At 38.0% G+C, this 22,853-nt stretch overlaps 1 protein-coding gene across 1 annotated transcript in view; it reads left to right on the top strand.

The window, feature by feature from the left end:
- The window catches only part of MTMR8 (myotubularin related protein 8), a 197,081-nt gene that overhangs the window by 14,251 nt on the left and 159,977 nt on the right, over positions 1-22,853 (top strand). Inside the window, exons 3-6 of the mRNA XM_032618908.1 lie at positions 3,099-3,261; positions 4,545-4,702; positions 19,746-19,874; positions 21,059-21,193. Coding sequence (XP_032474799.1) covers positions 3,099-3,261; positions 4,545-4,702; positions 19,746-19,874; positions 21,059-21,193 — 585 coding nt within the window. The remainder of the gene's footprint in view (positions 1-3,098; positions 3,262-4,544; positions 4,703-19,745; positions 19,875-21,058; positions 21,194-22,853) is intronic.

The following is a 22,853-nucleotide window of genomic DNA, read 5'->3' as shown; positions in this document are numbered from 1 at the left end:
TCTTTTCAGAGATTGAATCATATGATTTCTCGTCCCTCAAGTTGTTGACTTAGTCATCTTAAGCTACATGGGACTTTTCCTCAATATTTTTAGGTAAAGTAGTCTCTGCTCATTTTCTGAGCTTACTTGGTAAGCATCCCAAAGTAATTTAAAGCCTTGCTACCCATAAAATGTGGTCCAAAAACCAAGAACATGTGTATCACCTGGGAGCTTGTTAAAAATGCAGAATCTCAGGCCTCAGATTTTAAATTTCTAAAGTGCTCTCAGGTGATGCTGGTGGCTCATGGACTACATTTTAGGTATCAATAATTTAGACCAACACTCTGACCTAAGACAGGGTGGTGTGTGTGTGTTTGTGTGTGTGTGTGTGTGTATGTTTTGTTATACCTTTAAACAATGTTGTCTAATTAGTTTAGCACCGCTAATGTTACTTTATGCCTACCTCATCCTAAAGTAGGACCATTTAATCTTAATCATTAGCCAGACTTATTCTTAGTCCTCTGTAACAAGTAAAACATGTTTCTGGTATATGGCATAGCATAGTGGTTAAGATCACAGACTCTAGAGCCAGTCTGCTTAAGGTGAAACCCCAACTTCAACATTTACTACCTTTGTAACCTTGGGCAAGTTATTTAACTTATCTGAGGCTCACTTCCCTCATCTATAAAACAGAGGAAATAATACCTGGCTATGGAATAAAAAAGTTAATGTTGTAAATGCTTAAAACAGTGTTTGGCACATGATAGATACGATTATATAAGTATAAACTGAATTAAACAGAATATACATTTGAAAGAAGCATTTTAATACTTCCTTTTTTTTTTTTTTTTTAATTTTTATTTATTTATTTTTGGCTGTGTTGGGTCTTCGTTTCTGTGCGTGGGCTTTCTCTAGTTGCGGTGAGTGGGGGCCACTCTTCATCGCGGTGCACGGGCCTCTCACTATCGCGGCCTCTCTTGTTGTGGAGCACAAGCTCCAGACGCGCAGGCTCAGTAGTTGTGGCTCACGGGCCTAGTTGCTCCGCGGCATGTGGGATCTTCCCAGACCAGGGCTCGAGCCCGTGTCCCCTGCATTGGCAGGCAGATTCTCAGCCGCTGCACCACCAGGGAAGCCCCAATACTTCCTTTTTAAAAACACTATGAGCTTTCCCCATATGACATTGTATCTTGTTCACTTTGGCATGATGAAAGGAATGAGAAAAGAGGAATCAGGAGAGTTCATTCTAGCTAGACTCAGTCGTGCACTAACTGGCTATATGACCTTGGGTAAGTTACTCTTGCTCTCTGGGCTTCAGTTTCCTCATATGTAAAACGAAGTTGTTAGATTATATAATTAGTAAGGACTCTTCAATTTCTAACAGTTTGGGAACCAGTTCTTTAGTACTGTACCATGAGACCTTCCCCTTTCTACCTGCATTTACAGACAGCACATGTCTCCAGATTTGTTTCTACTGGATATTATTTCAAACCTAATGGACTAGATCAGGAAGGGAGAACTTATGTTAATTATTTCTATATGTCAAGGGAGGCATATTTACCCAATTAGTACTATTAATGAAGCTCTTTCCATCCTTAGTCTGCTTCACTTTCTGCCTCTTTCCAATTCACCAGTTTTTACCTGGCACCTGATCTCGATGATCACTGTTTTACTACCCAAACACAGGTCTCCCATATTGATCAACAGGGCTTTGATTTTCTTGAAATTTGATACATTAAGTCCTGTTACATTATCAGTAGTTTTTATGACCCTTCAAAACTGCCATAACAGGAATTGAGTTTGGCAGAATAGTTAAGACAGAAATTAAGATGGAAAATTCCTTCTCAGAATATGTGAATAGTCCCTACATCTACCCCATTCTTAGATGATGGATATGATTGAAAGATTTTCAGGAAGAGATTTCTTTTCCAAATAAATGGGAGCTGGGGCATAGACTGTGTGAGATGGAAGAAAAGAAAAGATAATGATGATCGGAAGGCCATTCCAGGCACAAGACAGGGAGTCCAGAGAATGAAAAGAGTACATTCAGGCTCTAGTTGTAGGAAACATCAGAGACACAGATAGGAGGAGAACATCAAAGACTAAAATGTAAAACCATGATCCCATGGCTTTTTGAAATTATAAAGAGAGACTTGTATTATTTGTATACAGTTTCTTGTACCGGTTCCCTTTCCATGCATTTCTTTTTTGCTGGCATCAGCATGAGCAGGAATGATGAGACTAAAAATTTAATAATCCTTCATTTTTAAAAAAAATCTGAATTATTAACCTGTACTCCCATGGGAAACAACTTTATTAACTGCAGTACGGTGCTTATGTATAGTTCCTTTAGTCCTTAGTCTTACAGTCTCCACTCATTCCCTTAGTCACTTAGGTAAAAATTTCCCCCATTTCATTCTTTGCTTTACTGTCACTAGAGTCTAAAATGTGGAAGAGAAATTTTCCCTGTAATATTTCTAGTTAAATCCTAATTCCAGGACTAGAGTTTAGAATTTCTAGAGAAATAATCCTGAACAAAGTTAGACTGCCATGGTTCAAATCCTGTTTGTGCCACTTTTTGGCTGTGTGGCCTCTGATGAAGAGTTCACTTCTCAGAGCTTTCGTTTCTTCATTCCTGAAATGGGATGATTATACGTCAAAAGTGTTGTTACAGGGATTAAATAGTTAATGATTATGGACTACCTCATGAGCAGTAAAGCACAATACCAATTATTAATCATTTTAATTAGTAATTTGTTAGAACAAAATGAAGTTCTATTTTCCTCTCTGACAATCATTCTACTATGATTTTTAAACTCCACCACAGCATGCTAGAAGCCATTTGTTCTGAGCCAGTTCACCACAATTGCCCCGTAAATCTCTTAACCTTATATCCCTAAGGAGAAGTAAGTTTTATAATATCGTAATTTGCTTTTCATTGCATTACCACTATTTACTTCTGTTTAAAAGAAACCCAGTTGTACCATACAAAGGATGGTTGTAGGCTGTAGATGTGATCACATCTCTGGCCATGCTGTTACCGTTACTGAGAGTCAGGCACACTGAGAGTGATAGATCTAGTGCATGTCTGTGAATTATTTTGGTTCTTTTCTGTTTTGTAGATTGCACTGCATCATATTGCCACTGTGGAGAAGTTGTTCATCACTAGCCTGGGTTGTCCCCTGATCCTCCGCTGTAAAAACTTCCAGGTGGCCCACTTTGTTTTAGAATCTGACGTTGTGTGCCATGAGGTTTACATTTCACTGTTAAAGCTTTCTCAGCCAGGTCGTTATGATAGTATTTTTTACCTAAAACCATTGTAATTTTTCTCCCAGAATGGCATAATGGAAAGATCATTGGTTATGGAGTTAAATAGAGCAGAGTTTGAATCTGGGTTTTGCCTCTTACAGTTCCATGATATTTGGACAAGATACATAACCTTTGAACTCAGCTTCCTTACCTGTAAAAATAATGATAGTATAAGGTCCCTGTGGTGGTTGTTTTGAGGTTTAAATGCATGTGTGCATTTTTACTCTGTACTTGGTATATAGTAGATGTTTAACAGCTGTTATTTCCTTCACTTTCCCTCTTTCCTCTTAAGTATCAACTTGTAAATTTTTCAACACTTCAGGAAGTAAGACTGCTTTGGAGCGAAATTTGTTTACTGTTGTCCTGCAAGCTTTATGTTTGGCCTATTGTTCCTACCCCTACTTTTAGTTCCAACTAGCAAACTAGGGAAGTTTATCAGAGTCCTTAATGCAGTTATCCCTGCTTCCTCCAGCCTCACCCTCTCATCTTCCAGCCCCAACTCCAGGTTGCTAACCCATCAGCTTCCTCTGATTTTAGTCTGTGGACTAATGTCCTAGTCTGTGGATTAAAATTACATTTCCCTCCCCATTTTCTTCTACCCTTTTCCTAGAACAATTTCTCAGAATTTGCTGGTGCTCTATTGACAGAGGCTATCTGTTAGCTGGCCCAACACTTTGTAAAAGGCTCTGGAAGACTCCATCCATCTCTGGAAAAGTTACTGCCACATAAGTTGGTCAAATGAGTTATTGATTACGTGTTGAACTTTGTGAAGGGAGGAAGTGGGGTTGACCGGAAGAAGAGAAGAAATGGCTATTTATCAGCCAGAATCAGGTATTGACCTGAAGAGTAGAATGCAAGAACACTGTTAATGTTTTGCAGTATGTTACAACAAACAGTGCAATTGGGACATTGAAGTTCTGTTAAAAACTTATGGTAAGGACCACTTTCTTAGCATGTGAAACCTGGAAGCTTGAGTTCAGTCCATTATCCAACAATTCACAGGAAACCAGGCAGAATGTTCCTGCTTTGTATTGGTATCATATAAATTTAAATATTTTTAAAAGAAGACTCTGAAGCAATATTTCAGTTCTTATGCCTTGTATACAAATAAAAGCAACCTTGTACACAAACTATTGTCCTTTTCAGGGGCTGTTGACAAACATTCCCTTAGAGAGAAGAAAATCTAGGCTTTTTTGCACTATTTGGTATTAAGTTTCACTCATTATTACTTTGTTTTCATGCCTATCTTTCTTCTCTAGAATTACATGAATATCTGTATGCTTTTTCTTACAATCCAAAATCCTCAAAAGAGATGAGGGAAAATGGATTGAAGCTGATTGACCCAATATCAGACTTTGGACGTATGGGACTTCCCAACAGGTACTGGACCATAACAGACGCCAACAGAAACTATGAGGTAATTTTTTCATTGTTGCTTTCTTTTGGTTCATTTAATTAAAACAGAATAATACCAGCAAACAATTTTTTTTAAAAAAGGGGAAAAAAAACTCATGATCTCTCCTTTTCATTCAACATTCAGCAATTCAACAAGCTTTTATTAAATAACTAGTGCACTCAAAACACCGAGTCAGAGTTCTCATAGTCTAAAGCATAGGGAGCATAGATGAAGAATATGGAAATCAGACTGGGAAGCCAGAAACAGCCTTATTCATTGGGTAATAGCCTGGAGAAGGAATTCTATCCTAACTTATGCAGGGAGAGAAGGAAAGAGGTCAGTAAGTGAACTCAGATCATGAAAGGCTTCGTGGCTAGACTGAAGAATTTGAACATTATCCTGAAGAGAGCAACCACAAGAGTATTTGATTTAAGCTGGAAAGGGCTGTAAGTATATTTTTATTTTAGAAAGATGACATTGGTTTTGGTATGGAGAATTGGTTTGCTGGAGCTAAGAATGCAGGAGAATGATATGAGAAGTGATGAGAACCTGAACTAAGGCAATGACTGTGGATGGAGAGGAGGAGATGGTTTTAAGAGATATTTAGGTGGTAGAATTAAAAGAACCTGGTGACACATTAATGTGGTTGGGAGAAAGAGGGAGAAGTTTAGTATGCATCCCAGGTTTCCTGGTTTCTGGCTTAGGTGACCCAAGTGGTTATGGATATGTTAGCAAGCAGCACAAGAATTAGGACAGACAGTGTCTTCAGTTTTAGATTGAATACAAGGTGATTAAAGACATATCAGGTATTTGATATCAAGCATTTGAGTCTAGGTCTCAAGAAGGAGCTCTGAGCCAAATATAGAAGTTTGGGAATGTATTGGAGGTCCCCAAGACCATCCCTCAAGCGCATTGATTCAGTAGGAGGACTCTCAGGACCTGGCATATAGTCATACTTGTGAGTGTGATTTATTACAGTGAAAGGATAGAAGGCAAAATCAGCAAAGGGAAAAGGGGTGATGTCTGGAGAAAACCAGGCACAAGCTTCAGAGTCCTCTCCCAGTGGAGTCACATAGGACATGCTTTAACTCCTCTAGCAACAACTTGTGACAACATGTGAAAAGTGTTGTTTATTAGAGAAGCTCATTGGAGAATCAGTGCCAAGATTTTTATTGGAGGCTGGTCACATAAGGACTCTGCTTGGTGTATACCAAAGTTCTAGATGCTCACAAGGAAAGCAAGTATTTAGCATAAGCCAAATTGTTTGTACAGTTTAGGCACAGTGAGTCACTTTTATCAGTTATGCAATGGAGGGAACCTTTCCAAAATTCAAGCTCACAGGCATCAGCCAAGGGGCAACCTTGCAAGTTGGCCTTTCCAAGGACAGCAGTCAGGCCTGCTATGATAACTTTTCTGCATAGGGAGTTTAAGTGGTATTTCTGAATTGTTGAATCTTCATTTCCAGCTTTTTACTATCATAAAAAGACAGTAAATTTAATGACTTTCTGGTATTTCAGTTTTGTTTTCTTTTAATATCTTTATTGGAGTATAATTGCTTTACAATGGTGTGTTAGTTTCTGCTTTATAACAAAGTGAATCAGCTATACTTATACATATATCCCCATATCTCCTCCCTCTTGCATCTCCCTTCCATTCTCCCTATACCACCCCTCTAGGTGGTCACAAAGCACAAGCTGATCTCCCTGTGCTATGTGGCTGCTTCCCACATAGCACATGTATGCTATGTGTAATCAATGTAATCAAATGTAATCAGTTTTACATTTGGGAGTATATGTAAGTCCATGCCACTCTCTCATTTCAACCCAGCTTAACATTCACCCTTCTGGTGGCCTCAAGTCCATTCTCTATGTCTGTGTCTTTATTCCTCTCCTGCCCCTAGGTTCTTCAGAACCTTTTTTTTTTTTTTTTGATTCCATAAATATGTGTTAGCATACGGTATTTGTTTCTCTCTTTCTGGCTTACTTCACTCTGTATGACAGACTCTAGGTCCATCCACCTCACTATAAAAAACTGAATTTCATTAATTTTTATGGCTGAGTAATATTCCATTGTATATATGTGCCACATCTTCTGTATCCATTCCTCTGTCGATGGACACTTAGGTTGCTTCTGTGTCTGGGCTATTGTAAATAGAGCTGCAATGAACATTGTGGTATATGACTCTTTTTGAATTAAGGGTTTCTCAGGGTACATGCTCAGTAGTGCTGCATCGTATGGTAGTTCTATTTTTAGATTTTTAAGGGACCTCCATACTGTTCACCATAGTGGCTGTATCAATTTGGATTCCCACCAACAGTGCAAGAGGGTTCCCTTTTCTCCACACCCTCTCCAGCATTTATTGTTTGTAAATTTTTTGATGATGGCCATTCTGACTGGTGTGAGGGGATACCTCATTACAGTTTTGAGTTGCATTACTCTAACAATTAGTGATGTTGAGCATCCTTTCAAGTGTTAGTTGGCAATCTGTATATATTCTTTAGAAAATGTCTATTTAGGTCTTCTGCCTATTTTTGGATTGGGTTGTTTGTTTGTTTGATATTGAGCTGCATGAGCTGCTTATATATTTTGGAGATTAATCCTTTGTCAGTTGCTCCGTTTGCAAATATTTTCTTCCATTCTGAGGGTTCTTTTCATCTTGTTTATGGTTTACTTTGCTGTGTAAAAGCTTTTGCATTTCATTAGGTCCCATTTGTTTATTTTTGTTTTTAATTCCATTTCATTAGGAGGTGGATCAAAAAGGATGTTGCTGTGATTTATGTCATAGAGTATTCTGTCTGTTTTACTATAAGAGTTTTATAGTGTCTGGACATACATTTAGGTATTTAATGCATTTTGAGTTTATTTTTGTGTATGGTGTCATGGAGTGATCTAATTTCATTCTTTTACGTGTAGCTGTCCAGTTTTCCGAGCACAACATATTGAAGATCCTGTATGTTCTCCTTTGTATATTCATGCCTCCTTTATCAACGATAAGGTGACCAAATATGTGTGGGTTTATCTCTGGGATTTCTATCCTGTTCCATTGATCTCTATTTCTGTTCCTCTGTCAGTACCATACTGTCTTGATTACTGTAGCTTTGCAGTATAGCCTGAAGCCAGGGAGCCTGATTCCTTCAGCTCCATTTTTCCTTCCCAAGATTGCTTTGGCTGTTCAGGGTCTTTTGTGTTTCCATACAAATTGTGAAATTTTTTGTTCTACTTCTGTGAAAAATGCCATTGGTAGTTTGATGGGGATTGTATTGAATCTGTAGATGGCTTTGGGTAGTATAGTCATTTTCACAGTGTTGATTCTTCCAATCCAAGAACATGGTATATCTCTCCATCTGTATCATATTTTAGTTCTTTTATCAGTATCTTATAGTTTTCTGCATACAGGTCTTTTGTCTCCTTAGGTAGGTTTATTCCTAGGTATTTTATTCTTTTTGTTGCAATGGTAAAGGGGAGTGTTTCCTTAGTTTCTCTTCAGATTGTTCATCATTAGTGTATAGGGGTGCAAGAGATTTCTGTGCATTAATTTTGTATCCTGCTACTTTACCAAATCCATTGATTAGCTCTAGTAGTTTTCTGGTGGCATCTTTAGGATTCTCTATGAATAGTATCATGTCATCTGCAAACAGTGACAGTTTTAATTCTTTTCCAATTTGAATTCCTTTTACTTCTTTTCCTTCTCTAAATTGCTGTGGCTAAACCTTCCAAAACTATACTGAATAATAGTGGTGAGAGTGGGCAAAGTTGTCTTGTTTCTGATCTTTGTGGAAATTGTTTCAGTTTCACCATTGAGAACAGTGTTGTCTGTGGGTTTGTCATATATGGCCTTTATTATGTTGAGGTAACTTCCCTTTATGTCTACTTTCTGGAGGCCTTTTATCATAAATCGGTGTTGAATTTTGTCAAAAGCTTTTTCTGCATCTTTTGAAATGGTCATATGGTTTTTAGCCTTCAGCTTGTTAATATGGTATATCACATTGATTTATTTGCATATACTGAAGAATCCTTGCATTCCTTGTATAAACCCCACTTGATCATGGTGTATGGTCCTTTTAATGTCCTGTTGGATTCTGCTAGTATTTTGTTGAGGATTTTTGCATCTGTGTTCATCAGTTATATTTGCCTGTAGTTTTCTTTCTTTGTGACATCTTTGTCTTGTTTTGGTATCAGGGTGATGGTGGCCCCGTAGAATGAGTTTGGGAGTGTTCCTCCCTCTGCTATATTTTGGAAGAGTTTGAGAAGGATAAGTGTCACCTCTTCTCTAAATGTTTGATATAATTCGCCTGTGAAGCCATCCGGTTGTGGGCTTTTTTGCTGAAAGATTTTTAATCACAGTTTCAATTTCAGTGCTTCTGATTCATCTGTTTATATTTTCTGTTTCTTCCTGGTTCAGTATCAGAAGTTTGTGTTTTCTAAGAATTTGTCCATTTCTTCCAGGTTGTGTATTTTATTGGCATATAGTTGCTTGTAGTAATTTCTCATGATCCTTTGTAATTCTGCAGTGTCAGTTGTTACTTTTTTTCATTTGTAATTCTGTTGATTTGAGCCTTCTCACTCCTTTTCTTGGTGAGTGTGGCTAATGGTTTATCAATTTTGTTTATCTTCTCAAAGAACCAGCTTTTAGTTTCATTGATCTTTGCTATCATATTCTTCTTTTCTTTTTCAGTTATTCTGACCTTAGTTTATGGTTTCTTTCTTTCTACTAACTTTGGGTTTCTTTTGTTTTTCTTTCTCTAATTGCTTTAGGTGGAATGTTAGGTTGTGTTTTTGAGAATTTTCTTGTTTCTTGAAGTAGGATTGTATAGCTATAAACTTCCCTCTTATAACAGCTTTTGCTGCATCCCATAGGTTTTGGATCATCGTGTTTTCATTGTCATTAGTATCTAGATATTTTTCGATCTCCTCTTTGATATCTTCAATGATCTCTTGGTTATTTAGTAGCACATTGTTTATCCTCCATGTGTTTGTGTTTTTTACAGTTTTTTTTCCTGTAATTGATATCCAGTCTCATAGCTAGAGATATCATAGTTGTGGTCAAAAAAGATAGTTGATACGATTTCAGTTTTCTTAAATTTACCAAGGCTTGAATTGTGACTCAAGATAGGATTCATCCTGGAGAATGTTCGTTGAGCACTTGAGAAGAAAGTGTATTCTCTTGTTTTTGGATGGAATGTCCTATAAATATGAATTAAGTGCATCTTGCTTAATGTACCATTAAAATCTTGTGTTTCCTTATTTATTTTCATTTTGAATAATATCTCCATTGATGAGAGTGAGGTGTTAAAGTCCTCTATTATTATTGTGTAACTATCAATTTCCCCTTTTAAGGCTGTAAGCATTTGCCTTATACATTGACGTGCTCCTATGTTGGCCTAATGAATATTTGCAATTGTTATATCTTTTTGTAGGATTGATTATTTGATCATTATGTAGTATCCTTCTTTGTTGTAATAGTGTTTATTTTAAAATCTATTTTGTATGATATGAGAATTTCTATTCCAGCTTTCGATTTCCATTTGCATGGAATATTTTTTTCCATCCTCTCACTTTCAGTCTGTATGTGTCCCTAGGTCTGAAGTGGGTCTCTTGTTGACAGGATATATACGCGTCCTGTTTTTGTATCCATTCAGCCAATCTGTGTCTTTTGGTTGGAGCATTTAATCCATTTTTGTTTAAAGTATTGATCGATATTTATGTTCCTCTTACCATTTCTTAATTGCTTTGGATTTGTTATCGTAGGTGTTTTCCTTCTCTTGTCTTTTCTGCGTAGAGAAGTTCCTTTAGCATTTGCTGTGAAGTTGGTTTGGTGGTGCTGAATTCTCTTAGCTTTTGCTTGTGTGTAAAGATTTTAATTTCTCCATCGAACGTGAATGAGATCCTTGCTGGGTAGAGTAATCTTGTTTGTAGGTTTTTCCCTTTCATCCTTTTAAATATGTCCTGCCACTTCCTTCTGGCTTGCAGAGTTTCTGCTGAAAGATCAGCTGTTAACCTTATGGGAATTCCCTTGTATATAATTTGCTGCTTTTCCCTTACTGCTTTTAACACTTTTTGTTTGTATTTCATTCTTGATAGTTTGATTAATACGTGTCTTGGCATGTTTCTCCTTGGATTTATCCTGTATGGGACTCTGCATTTCCTACACTTGATTGACTATTTCCTTTCCCGTATTAGGGAAGTTTTCAACTAACATCTCTTCAAATATTTTCTCAGTCTCTTTCTTTTTCTCTTTTTCTTCTGAAACCCCTATAATTTGAATGTTGGTGTGCTTAATGTTTTCCCAGAAGTCTCTGAGACTGCCATCAATTCTCTTCATTCCTTTTTCTGTATTCTGCTCTGTAGTAGTTATTTCCACATTTTTATCTTCCAGGTCACTTATCCACTCTTCTGCCTCAGTTGTTCTCCTATTGATTCCCTCTAGAGATTTTTTTATTTCATTTATCATGTTGGTCATCATTGTTTGCTCTTGAGTTATTCTATGTTAAACGTTTCTTTTATTTTCTCCATTCTGTTTCCAAGGTTTTGGATCATCTTTACTATCATTACTCTGAATAGTTTTTCAGGTAGACTGCCTATTTCCTCTTCATTTGTTTGGTCTGGTGGGTCTTTGCCTTGTTCCTTCATCTACTGCATATTTCTTTCTCTTCTCATTTTGCTGAACTGTTTTTGACATCCTCTTTTTGCAGGCTGCTGGTTTGTAGTTCGTGTTGTTTTTGGTGTCTTCCCCCATTGGGTAATGTTGGTTCAGTGGTTTTTGTAGGCTGCCTGGTAGAGGGGCTGGTGCCTGTGTTCTGATGCATGAGGCTGGACCTTGTCTTTCTGGTGGGAAGGACAGCATCCAGTTGTGTGCTTTGGCATGTCTGTGACCTTATTATGATTTTAGGCAGCCTCTCTGCTAATAGGTGGGGCTGTGTTCCTATCTTGCTAGTTGTTTGGCATGGGGTGTCCAGCATTGGAGCTTGCTGGTCGTTGAGTGGGTTTGAGTCTTAGCATTGAGATGGAGGTCTCTGGGAGAGCTCTCGCTGATTGATATTTTGTGGGGCCAGGATGACTCTGGTGGTCCAGTGTCCTGAACTCGGCTCTCCCACCTCAGACACTCAATCCTGGCACCTGGCTGGAGCACCAAGATCCTGTCAACCACATAACTAGGTGCATGGGGAGTTTCTTGCCTTTTGGGAAGTCTGAGGTCTTTTACCAGCCTTCAGTAGGTGTACTGTAGGAGTTTTTCCACATGTAGATGTATTTTTGATGTACTTGTGGGGAGGAAGGTGATCTCCATGTCATACTCCTTGTCATCTTGAAGGTCCTTCTCCAGTAATTACACTTTGAATATCCACTAAATACTGACTTGGACTTCTTTTGCATATTCATTTTTTAATTTGTTTGATCCATTCTTAGAGGAGTGATTAGAATTAATATGCTAATATCAGGTCTGTGCCATTATAATATTTTGTAACTGTCTCTTAGGAACAATATATTTTGGATACCACTAAAGGATGATAAATTAGAGATAGTTTATCAGTCTTATAGAGTAAGTCCTACCTAAAATGTTGACACTTCTAGCCTGACTAGGATTTTAAAGGTCCTCAAGATGTGCATATTATGAACCTAGTAGGCATTTTAAGAAAGGATAAATCATGTTTCCCCCTTCTTTACCTGTCTGGCTTGCATTTGAGTCTATTTATCTTAATTTACTTGCTTATAATATACATTGTTTTCTTGGTTAGGCAAGTGTAGGAATTTCAGGGTAGATTATACATTCATTTCTACCTATAAAGTTATAGTAAAGGTACATTTTGTTCTTATATATCTCAACATCTTCCTTTCTAGAAAATAATAGCATACTTGGAAAAGCTTTTTACATCAAGGATATTTTTTTAACATCTTTATTGGAGTATAAATGCTTTACAGCGTTGTGTTACTTTCTGCTGAGTAACAGAGTAAATCAGCTATATGTATACATATATCCCTATATCCCCTCTCTCTTGTGTCTCCCTCCCACCCTCCCTATCCCACCCTTCTAGGTGGTCACAAAGCACCAAGCTGATCTCCCTCTGCTATGCGTGTGCTTCCCACTGGCTATATTTTGTAGAGTATATATGTTCATGCCACTCTCACTTCGTCCCAGCTTACCCTTACCCCTCCCCATGTCCTCACGTCAATTCTCTATGTCTGTGTGTTTATTCCTGTGCTACCCTTAGGTTCTTCAGACCTTTTTTTTCCTTTAAAATTCCATAAATATCTGTTAGCATATTTATTTTTCTCTTTCTGACTTACTTCACTCTGTATGACAGACTCTAGGTCCATCCACCTCATTACAAATAACTCAATTGCGTTTCTTTTTATGGCTGAACATTATTCTATTGTATATATGTGCCACATCTTCTTTATCCATTCATATGTTGATGGACATTTAGGTTGCTTCCATGTCCTGGCTATTGTAAATAGAGCTGCAATGAACATTGGTGTACATGGCTCCTTCTGAATTACGGTTTTCTCAGGGTATATGCCCAGTAGTGGGATTGCTTGGTCGTATGGTAGTTCTATTTTTAGACTTTTAAGGAACCTCCATATTGTTCTCCATAGTGGCTCTGTCAATTTACATTCTCACCAACAGTGCAAGAGGGTTGCCTTTACTCCACACCCTCTCCAGCATTTATTGTTTGTAGATTTTTTGATGCTGGCCATTCTGATTGGTGTGAGGTGATACCTCATTGTAGTTTTGATTTGCATTTCTCTAATGATTAGTGATGTTGAGCATTCTTTCATGTGTTTGTTGGCAATCTGTACATCTTCCTTGGATAAATGTCTGTTTAGGTCTTCTGCCCATTTTTGGATTGAGTTCTTTGTTTTATTGATATTCAGTTGCATGAGCTGCTTGTAAACTTTGGAGATTAATCCTTTGTCATTTTCTTCCTTTGCAAATATTTTCTCCCATTCTGAGGGTTGTCTTTTGGTCTCGTTTATGGTTTCCTTTGCTGTGCAAAAGATTTTATGTTTCATTAGGTCCCATTTGTTTATTTTTATTTCCATTTCTCTAGGAGGTGAGTCAAAAAGGATCTTGCTGTGATTTATGTCATAGAGTGTTCTGCCTATGTTTTCCTCTAAGAGTTTTATAGTGTCTGGTCTTACATTTAGGGCTTTAATCCATTTCGACTTTATTTTTGTGTATGATGTTAGGAAGTGTTCTAATTTCATTCTTTTACATGTAGCTGTCTAGTTTTCCCAGCACCACTTATTGAAGAGGCTGTCTTTTTTCCATTTTATATTCTTGCCTCCTTTTTCAAAGATAAGGTGACCATATGTAGGTGGGTTTATCTCTGTGCTTTCTATCCTGGTCCTTTGACCTATATTTCTGTTTTTTGTGACAGTCCCATAGTGTCTTGATTACTCTAGCTTTGTAGTATAGTCTGAACTCAGGGAGCCTGAATCCTCCTGCTCTGTGTTCCTTTCTCAAGATTGCTTTGGCTATTTGGGGTCTTTTGTGTTTCCATGCAAATTGTGCAGTGAAAAATGTCACTGGTAGTTTGATAGCAATTGCATTGAATCTGTAGATTGCTTTGGGTAGTAGAGTCATTTTCACAATGTTGATTCTTCCAATCCAAGAACATGGTGTATCTCTCCATCTATTTGTATCATCTTTAGTTTCTTTTATCACTGTCTTATAGTTTTCTGCATATAAGTCTTTTGTCTCCTTGAGTAGGTTTATTCCTAGATATTTTATTCTTTTTGTTGCAATGATAAATGGGAGTGTTTCCTTAATTTCTCTTTCAGATTTTTCATCACTAGTGTATAGGAATGCAAGAGATTTCTGTGCATTAATTTTGTATCCTGCTACTTCACCAAATTCATTGATTAGCTCTAGTAGTTTTTTGTAGCATATTTAGGATTCTCTATATATAGTGTCATGTCATCTGCTAACAGTGAAAGTTTTACTTCCTTTCTGATTTGGATTCCTTTTATTTCTTTTCTTCTCTCGTTTCTGTCACTAAAACTTCTGAAACTATGTAGAATAATAGTGTTGCATGTGGGCAACCTTGTCTTCCTCCTCATCTTAGAGGAAATGGTTTCATTTTTTCACCATTGAGAACAATGTTGGCTGTGGGTTTTTCATATATGGCTTCTATTATATTGAGATACGTTCCATGTATGCCTACTTTCTGGACAGTTTTTATCATGAATGGGTGTTGAATTTTGTCAAAAGCTTTTTCTGCATCTATTGAGATTATCATATGGTTCTTATCCTTCAGTTTGTTAATATGGTGTATCACATTGATTGATTTGCGTATATTGAAGAATCCTTGCATCCCTTGGATAAACTCCACTTGATCACGGTGTATGATCCCTTTAATGTGCTGTTGGATTCTATTTGCTAGTATTTTGTTGAGGATTTTTACATCTATATTCATCAGTGATATTGACCTGTAGTTTTCTGTTTTTGTGCCATCTTTGTCTGGTTTTTTTTTTATCAGGGTGATGGTGGCCTCGTGGAATGAGTTTGGGAGTATTCCTCCCTCTACTATATTTTGGAAGAGTTTGAGAAAGATACATGTTAGCTCTTCTCTGAATGTTTGCTAGAATTCGCCTGTGAAGCCATCTGGTCCTTGGCTTTTGTTTCTTGGAAGATTCTTAGTCACAGTTTCAATTTCAGTGCTTGTGTCTGGCTTATTTATATATTCTATTTCTTCCTGGTTCAGTCTCAGAAGGTTGTGTTCTTCTAAGAATCTGTCCGTTTCTTCCAGGCTGTCCATTTTATTGACATAGAGTTTCTTGTAGTAATCTCTCCTGATCCTTTGTATTTCTGCACTGTCAGTTGTTACTTCTCCTTCTTCATTTGTAATTCTGTTGATTTGAGTCTTCTCTTTTTTTTCTTGATGAGGTTGGCTAATGGCTATCAATTTGTTTATCTTCTCAAAGAACCAGCTTTTAGTTTTATTGATCTTTGCTATTGTTCCCTTCATTTCTTTTTCATTTATTTCTGATCTGATTTTTATGTTTTCTTTCCTTCTGGTAACCTTGGGTTTTTTTGGTTCTTCTTTTTCTAATTGCTTTAGGTGTACGTTTAGGCTGTTCATTTGAGATGTTTCTTGTTTCTTGAGGTAAGATTCTATTGCTATAATCTTTCCTCTTGGAACTGCTTTTGCTGCATCCCATAGGTTTTTGTTCATTGTGTTTTCATTGTCATTTGTTTCTAGGTATTTTTTGATTACCTCTGTGATTTCTTTAGTGATCTCTTTGTTAGTTAGTAGCATACTGTTTATCCTCCATGTGTTTGTGTTTTTATGTTTTCTTTTTCCTGTAATTGATATCTAGTTTTATAGCGTTGTGGTCAGGAAAGATACTTGATACAATTTCAATTTTCTTAAATTTACCAAGGCTTGATTTGTGACCCATGATATCATCTATCCTGGACAATGTTCCATGAGCACTTGAGAAGAAAGTGTATTCTCTTGTTTTTGTATGGAATGTCTGATAAGTTTCAATTAAGTTCATCTTTTTTCAATGTGTCATTTCAAGCTTGTGTTTTCTTATTTATTTTCATTTTGGACGATCTGTCCATTGGTGAAACTGGGGTGTTAAAGTGCCCTGTTATTATTGTGTAACTATTGATTTCCCCTTTTATGCCTGTTAGCATTTACCCTATGTATTGATGTACTCCTACATTGGCTGCATAAATATTTACAATTGTTATATCTTCTTCTTGGATTGATTCCTTGATCATTATGTGGTGTCCTTCTTGTCTGTTGTAATAGTGTTTATTTTAAAGTCTATTTTGTTTGATATGAGAATTACTACTCTAGCTTTCTTTTATTTCCATTTGCATGGAATATCTTTTTCCATCTGTTCACTTTCAATCTGTATGTATCCCTAGGTCTGAGGTGGGTCTCTTCTGGACAGTATATATCCAGGTCCTGTTTTTGTATCCATTCAGCCAATCTGTGTATTTGGTTGGAGTATTGAATCCATTTACATTTAAAGTAATGATCAATGTGTATGCTCCTATTACCATTTTCTTAATTGCTTTGTATTTGTTTTTGTAGGTCTTTTCCTTTCCTTTTTTGTCCTGTGTAGAGAAGTTCCTTTAGCATTTGTTGTGAAGCTGGTTGGGTGGTGCTGAATTCTCTTTGCATTTGCTTGTGTGTAAAGATTTTAAAGATTTTAATTTCTCTGTTGAATCTGAATGAGATCGTTGCTGATTAAGAGTAATCTTGGTTGTAGGTTTTTCGTTTTATCACTTTAAATGTGTCCTGCCACTCCCATCTTGCTTACAGAGTTTCTGCTAAATATCAGCGGTTAACCTTATGGGGATTCCCTTTTATGTTATTTGTTGCTTTTCCCTTGCTGCTTTTAATATTTTTTCTTTGTATTTAATTTTTGATAGTTTGATTAATATATGTCCTGGCGTGTTTCTTCTTGGATTTATCCTGTATGGGACTCTGTGCTTCCTGGACTTGATTGACTATTTCCATTCCCATATTAGGGAAATTTTCAACAATAATCACTTCAAATATTTTGTCAGTTTGTTTCTTTTTCTCTTCTTCTTCTGGAACCCCTGTAATTCAAATGTTGGTGTGTTTAATGTTGTCCCAGAAGTCTCTGAGACTGTCATGAATTCTTTTCATTCTTTCTTCTTTATTCTTCTCTGCGGTAGTTATTTCCACTATTTCCTCTTCCAGGTCAGTTATCCATTCTTCTGCTTCAGTTAATTTGCTGTTGATTCCTTGTATAGAATTTTTTATTTCATTTATTGTGTGGTTCCCCATTGTTTGCTCTTTAGTTCTTCTAGGTTAAATGTTTCTTTTATTTTCTCCATTCTATTTCAAAGATTTTGGATCATTTTTACTATCATTACTCTGAATACTTTTTCAGTTAGACTGCCTATTTCCTCTTCATTTGTTTAGTCTAGTAGGTTTTTACCTTGCTCGTTCATCTGCTGCATATTTCTCTGTCTTCTCATTTTGTTTAACTTACTGTGTTTGGGTTCTCCTTTTTGCAGGCTGCAGGTTCGTAGTTCCTGTTGCTTTTGGTGTCTTCCCCCAGTCAGTAAGGTTGTTTCAGTGCATTGTGTAGGCTTCCTGGTGGAGTGTACTGGTGTCTGTGTTCTGATGGATGAGGCTGTATCTTGTCTTTCTTGTGGGTAGGACCACATCTGGTGGTGTGTTTTGGGGTGTCTGTGACCTTATTATGATTTTACACAGCCTCTCTGCTAATGGATCGTGTTGTGTTCCTGTCTTGCTGTTGTTTGTCATGGGGTGTCCATCACTGGACCTTGCTGGTTGTTGAATGGAGCTGGGTCTTAGCATTGAGTTAGAAGTCTCTGGGAGAGCTCTCACCTATTGATGCTCCATTGGGCCGGGAGGTCTCTGGTGGTCCAACGTCCTGAACTCGGCTCTCCCACTTCAGAGACTCAGGCCTGACACCCGGCTGGAGCACCAAGACCCAGTCAACCGCACGTCTCAGAAGAAAAGGGAGAAAAAAAAGAAAGAAAAGATAAATAAAATAAAAAGTTATTAAAATAAAAAATATTAAAATTAAAAAAAATTTTAATGTAATTAAATAAGAAAAGAAGAGTGCAATGAAACCAATAAACAAAGCCACCACTTATAACAAGTGCTGAAAGCTGTACGAAGATAAACCTAAAATCAGAAACTAGTCAGTTACATACAGCAAAAACCCCAAGTCTACAGTTTCTCCCAAAGTCCAGTACCTCAATTTTGGGATGATTCATTGTCTATTCAGGTATTCCAGATATGCAGGGTACATCAAGTTGATTTTTGCTATTTAATCCACTGCTCCTGAAGCTTCCCAGAGAAATTTCCCTTTCTCTTCTTTGTTCGCAAATCTCCTGGGGTTCAGCTTTGGATTTGGTCCCATCTCTGCATGTAGGTCCCCGTCTGGCGTCTGGTCCTTGCCCAGACAGGAGGGTGTTCAAGGAGTGGTTGATTAGGTTGCCTTGGATCACTCAGTCTGTGGGGAGGGAGGGGTATGGAATGTGGGGTGAGCCTGCAGCGGCAGAAGCCAAGGTGACATTGCAACAGCCTGAGGCATGCCATGTGTTCTCCCGGGGAAGTTGTCTCTGGATCATGGGACCCTAGCAGTGGCATGCTGCCCAGGCTTCTGGGAGTTGAGGTGTGGATAGTGACCTGTGCTTGCACACAGGATTCTTGTTGGCTGCAGCAGCAGCCTTAGTGTTTCATGCCCGTCTCTGTTGTCCATGCTGATAGCCGTAGTCGTGCCCATCTCTGGAGCTCATTTATGTGATGCTCCAAATCCCCTCTCCTTGTGCACACTGAGTCGATGGTATCTTGCCTGTTAGGCAGGTCCATACTCTCTCCCAGACTCCCTGGCAGCTAGCTGTGCTGCACTAGCCCCCTTCAGGCTGTGTTCACGCAGCCAACCCCTGTCCTTTCCCTGGGATCTTAACTCCGAAGCCCAAGCCTCAGCTCCCAGTCCCCACCTGCTCCAATACATGAGCAGACAAGCCTCTCAGGCTGGTGAGTGCTGGTAGGCACTGATCCTCTGTGTGAGAATCTCTCTGCTTTGCTCTCTACACCCCTATTGCTGCATTCTCCTCTGTGGCTCCAAAGCTTCCCCCTGACCACCCTCGTCTCTGTCAGTGAAGGGGCTTCCCAGTGTGTGGAAACTTTCCTCCTTCACAGCTCCCTCCCAGAGGTGCAGGTCCCATCCCTTTTCTTTTGTCTCTGTTTTTCTTCTTTTTTCTTTTGCCCTACCCTGGTAAGTGGGGAGTTTCTTGCCTTTTGCGAAGTCTGAGGTCTTCTGCTAGCATTCAGTAGATGTTCTGTAGGAGTTGTTCCACATGTAGATGTATTTTTCATGTATTTTTAGGGAGGATGGTGATCTCCATGTCTTACTCCTCCGCCGTCTTGAGTGTCCTCCCATCAAGGGTGTTTGTTCTTATTTCTGAGGAATGGATGATTCTAGATGATAAATAACAGACAGCTAATTCTTGAGTGATTGCTATTCTAACCTGTTGCTAGCAGGTAAAAATATATTTTAAAAAATTGAGTTTAAAAAAATTGAGTTTATTTTGTTTTAGATATGCAGTACCTACCCTCCTGAAATAGTGGTTCCTAAATCTGTTACATTGGGAACGGTGGTTGGAAGTTCGAAGTTCAGAAGTAAAGAACGTGTGCCTATGCTTTCCTATCTCTACAAAGAGAACAATGTGAGTTGAGCAAACTTCTCTCGTGAGAACTTAACTTGGTGCTAGAAGACCTGAGTTTAAGTCATACCATTGCCACTAACTAGCTATGTGACCTCAAGCAAGTTACTTCTCTGAACTTTGGTAGTTCTGAGAGTTTTTAAGTGTGTAATATGAGAGAAAAATATATGTGTACTTTGTAAATTTTAAAGTGTTGTGCAGATGTTAAGTGGCATTTGTAGTGCGTTCATTTATTTCTTTTCTTCTCTATGGGCTCCTGCTTGATGGCAAGTTGTTGAATAAAAGGGAACAGCTGTATGAAAGGATATTTGGGCACTGTGGCTTCCCATTAGAACACACATGTCCTTGATTCTTTCTCACTATTTTCATACAATTTAAGCTAGTAGGGGAATATTTCGCTTGACTTCTCTATTTGAGTCCCCTTCCATAGGAAGGGATAATAGTTCTTGCCTCTTGTGGTCTCTCTGAGATCTGGAATTAGACAGTCAAGTTCTCAGGTAGGCAACTATCAAGTGCTAAAAAGTACAGTAATACAAGTGGGTGTCTTTGTGTCAAACTATCAAAGTAAGCAGACTCTATAAAAAACACACCAAAGTGTAATGCAGTTCACTAACTAATTATTACCAGATGTATCTGTTAAATAGCTATGTTGTTTTCCTATTGAAATGGCTTGAAACAAACCAGCCCTCTGATTTGGCATTAACTCCTGAAACGAGTGAACCCTGTTCTCTTAAGAGACTCTAGGTCTTTGAATTCTGCTGTCACTGTGAGCCTCTGGTTTATATGGATGATATTACTGGGACTATAAAAAGCAAGAAAGTTTCCGGTAAATACTAGCCTAATACATATTGAAAATACAAAGAATTTTATTAAGGAAACACTCAGGGTGTGATTTTCTTGAAGTCTGGTTTTGCCGAGACTGGGTTGGGAATCATAGTCATGTAGAAGAAAAAAAGACTATCTGAACAACGGTTTGTGATAATACAGCCCACATGCTGGAGTGGGGATGGAGGCAGGAGGCTGAGCCTAATGTCAGTGGAATGCCTGGGCTTCAGAGCTACATTTCTTTTTATTTCACTATCCTGAGTTGTCTCATCCTCTTCTTCTACTCACTGAATATGGGATCAAGGAGGATTTTTGACCACCTGTACATTGGACCACTCAAATGATATATTTTTTCCTTACAGCCTGCCCTTTACCACTGTAGCCAGCCTCTGTCTGGATTTTATACTCATTGCATAGATGATGAGCTCCTGCTAGAGGCTATTAGCCAGACGAACCCAGAGAGCCAGTTTATGCATGTTGTAGACACAAGACCAAAAGTATCTATGTATCAATGACCTCTCTAATACCCCTACTTTACTCATGTTATAATCCCCTTCCCCACATGTTGAGTTTTGCAGTGTTAATGGGAAAGTTAGGTTTGTGTATATGGGCTTATTATGTCATAACTGTGTAAAATCATTTGAGTAAGCCATTTGGAACTCCTTTTATCATAGCTGTCACTGTCAAGCAAGACTATGAGAAGGTACTTTGAACAACTTAGTCTTGCCACTGCCTGTGAATGTCACAGAGAGGAGGGTCCTCAGATCAACCTAAACTCCTGCATTAATTCCTTGACCCTCAACATTTTGTCTAGCTTTAATAAGGGATCGTAGAGGAATTAATTGTGCCCCACAAGGCAAGTAAAGGACAGATTTCCTTTTTTTAAAGGCTGTTCTTTTCACAAACAGCCCCAGAAAGAAATAATTTTGCTTATACTTTGATATGTTGACTGTGGATGATTAGGAGGTTTCATTGCTAACTAGGGATTGCTAAGTAAGTGATTTATATTTTAAGCCTAAGCCAGGTGGTTGTGACTTCAGAGTTAAGCAATTGGTTGTGCTTGAAACCAGATAGTGGTCTTAGACAGATGTCTGCCCATTTTGGGGATCTCTCACTGACTGTTCTGCAGGGCTACCTATAATTGACTGGGCTCAATAGAAAAAAAAATTTCCCTTTCTGCTCAGGTACCATCCTTCAGTTTCTCAGAACTTTTCTGTCTTGCTTCAACTATAACTGCGTTTGACATTCTGGGATTAGAAAGAGTTTAATCAAATCTGTGTCTTCCATCATATTAGTCTTAAAATGATAAAGAGAAGTACCAAGCTTTTGAAAAACTAAAGGATTGATGCCCTTTGGCCAAATGAAAGACCAAAAAGTCCATTTTAATAGGTCCCTTTTTCCTCTCTCAGAGAGCCTAGAAATATCTAGCAACACTCTTCTTCTGGATGGCTAGATATATACTTTTAGTAGAAACTGTATTGTAGTGACAAAGTTACATTCTTAGGAGTCAGTCAAATCTGGGGTCAGATCCTGCCTTCAGCTTTTATCCATATGATCCTGGTTGAAATTGGTTTACCTCTCTGAACTTGTTTCCTTATGGGAATAATAATAGTACCTATCTTTAGGAGCTGTCATGAGGATGAAATGAGATAATATAAGTGAAGGATCTAGCACAGTGTCTGGCACATACATACTAGGGGCTCAGTAAATATTATATGTTCTTTCCTACTTGAACATTAGGCTACTAATATGTAGCAGTTTCTCAGATATGCCAGTCCTATTCCCAAAGAGTGTATACTGGTATGATGTAGCTAGCTATCTGTAGTAGCTGGCCTTTCTACTGCTGCCCAGACCTGGGTAGGGACTGCCGTAATTATTGTTTCATTTACTGAAGCATCCATCAGTCATAACAGACTTTTTTGTTACTAGGTTGCTGTTGCTTACACCTCCTCAGGTGTCCCACTGATTTGTCATTAATTTAATGAAAGCTCAGTGACATTCTTTGTGTGATAAGCGATCAAAATTAACATCATGTTTCTCCCTTTAACAAATATCCTGCATGCTAAATAGAATATGTTGACATGTAGATTTTTCTTCCCTGCATGTGTTAATGTGAATAGTTTGTGCTTTTGACGTTTTTAATGGCATTCTTTTTTT

This window comes from Phocoena sinus, chromosome X, assembly GCF_008692025.1.
Source record: "Phocoena sinus isolate mPhoSin1 chromosome X, mPhoSin1.pri, whole genome shotgun sequence".
In the NCBI taxonomy this organism is placed as follows: domain Eukaryota; kingdom Metazoa; phylum Chordata; class Mammalia; order Artiodactyla; family Phocoenidae; genus Phocoena; species Phocoena sinus.
Note: the sequence above shows the minus strand (reverse complement) of the source record. Positions and strands in the feature narration are given on the sequence as shown.